Raw genomic sequence first — 2,209 nt, 5'->3', positions numbered from 1 at the left:
TCTCTCTCTCTCTCTCTCTCTCTCTCTCTCTCTCTCTCTCTCTGTGTGTGTGTGTGTGTGTGTGTGTGTGTGTGTGTGTGTGTGTGTGTTCATGTGCATGTATGTTTTGTGTAGGGGTGGGCATGCACATGTTCATGAGTCTGTTACATAGGCCAGGGTTGCTGTCATGTGTGTTCCCTAAGTGCTTTCCACCAGGTTCATTGTATGAACCTGGAAGTCACTTATTGCCTGGACTCCCTGGCTTGCCTAGTAACCTCCAAGGGTCCTTTGACTTCTAGTCCAGAATGTATGACAGCTGCATGCTGCTATATATGCAGCCTGTGGGTGCATGTGTAATGTGTCTGTCTGTCTTCTTGAGTAACTACCCATACATCTAAGATGAGGATGAGTAAAATCTTCTAGTGCCTTGATGAGGATGAATAAAATCCTTTCTTCTAGTACCCTGAAAGATGCATCCTGTTACTTTATCAATAATTACCCCATTGTACAGGAAGTAGCAGATAAGACATTTTACATGTCTCAAACCATAGTTTAGTGCCTATGGGGCTCTTCCAGACCCTCCAGAGCCTACAGTAAGCAACTCTTGATTCTCAACACGTATGAGATCAACTTGTTCGGATACCATATGAGGAATACCATCGCAGGATCTTGTAATTTTTACAGCTGAATAGTACTCCACTGTGTTTATATGTACATTTTTTTTTAATCTATTGAAGGGCACGCAGGTTATTTCCACCATTTGGCAATTGTTGTGAATAGTGTTACTGTAAACTTGGTTGTACAGGTTCCTCTTTATATGGATTCTATTACTTTTGGATAAATACCCAGGGATAACATTTTGTTTGCTTTCCTGCCATTCCCAGTTTTTCTAGAGCAAGATGATATCTCCCTGTGGTTATGATCTGCAATTCCCAGATGATTCACCACACCAACAGTTATCCATCACCAGTCTCACACTCTTTTCCTTTATGTGTTATGATACTGGTCTCAACATGCAATCCATGACAATTCTATATTATTTTCCCTGAGGTGCAAAAACTGTGTATGATTTACCTCATATCCGTGGTCCTTGGAAGAAGTCTTCTTTTTCCATTAAAGTAGACTTCAAAATCTTCAGATTTTAGTCTGTGGGCATAATCGATATATCCTGACACTTCCTGCCCATGAGAATTTCTGTCACGAATGAAGATCACCGTCTGGTAACAACAAAGAATGGGAAAGGGATGTGAATAATGTCGCTTGAGTTCTTAGAGAAGCTGTGGCTATGAATTACTGCACATGCCAAGGTCTATTTCTAGTGCTGCTGTATGTTTCGCCCACGATTCTCTCAGGTAGGTACTGTTATTTTTCCCCCCACAGGAGCTGAAGGAACACAAAACATTATGTGTAGATGGTACATTTACAGTCACTTTGCATCTCATTATAAATGATGCAAGCCAATATTCCTAAGAAAAGCTTGTTTTAAGTGTTATAAATATTTCATGTTATTTACTTTTGTATCAACATCATCTTCTTTATGGGTATGAAAATGAAACTATATAATAAAAAACTGAGACACATAGAGGCTGAGCCTCTTCGGGGCTCCCAGCTATCAAATGGCAAAACCTTCAACCCCACCCCTTCTTTCTCCAAAGAGCTTCTGCATATCTGCTACTAGAGATATATAAATAGATTCTTAGTACCATGGCAGTCAAACTTTAATTTACAAAGTCAAAGTATGTATATTACATTTACAGAATAAGTTGTATTCTCTCTTCCACATTCATCTCTGTACAAACTCTATCGACCACTTTCTACACATCTGTAGTTCCTAACAGTAAACAGATGGAGTAAACCACGGGAATGATCAGGTCCAGGTATTCAGAACTTATGCTTTGCTGAGGAGAAACATCTAGACAGTAGACATGGAACACGGAGGATTACCAGCCAGGGACAGACACAGCCGAGCTAAAGATGAGCAGCAGTGTGATGGTATACAGAGAAGGTTACTCGAGGTCATGAGTGAAGGCTGGAGGGCTTCAAATGAAGGACTTGGATGATGGAACCAAGACACCGGAAGAAGCATAAGAAACCGAGGGAGTGAAGAGGCCCTGTGGCACACAGGCTTAAAGCACAGACAGGCTAGTCCAGATGGCTGGATTGTAACCTTCACCCTTCAGATCCATAGGCACTCTGTTCAAGTTTTTTTTTTTTTTTTTTTTTTTTTTTT

The 2,209-nt window shown here is 40.7% G+C and overlaps 1 protein-coding gene across 2 annotated transcripts in view; it reads right to left on the bottom strand.

The window, feature by feature from the left end:
• Positions 1–2,209, bottom strand: part of Cfap299 (cilia and flagella associated protein 299) — a 476,454-nt gene that overhangs the window by 68,374 nt on the left and 405,871 nt on the right. For both annotated transcript variants that reach the window (XM_021210930.1, XM_021210929.1), the window contains one exon: positions 1,054–1,196. In XM_021210930.1, coding sequence (XP_021066589.1) covers positions 1,054–1,196 — 143 coding nt within the window. The remainder of the gene's footprint in view (positions 1–1,053; positions 1,197–2,209) is intronic.

The sequence above is a fragment of the Mus pahari genome, chromosome 13, assembly GCF_900095145.1.
Source record: "Mus pahari chromosome 13, PAHARI_EIJ_v1.1, whole genome shotgun sequence".
NCBI lineage: Eukaryota > Metazoa > Chordata > Mammalia > Rodentia > Muridae > Mus > Mus pahari.
The sequence above is the reverse complement of the archived record's forward strand: the minus strand, read 5'-3'. Positions and strand labels throughout refer to the sequence as shown.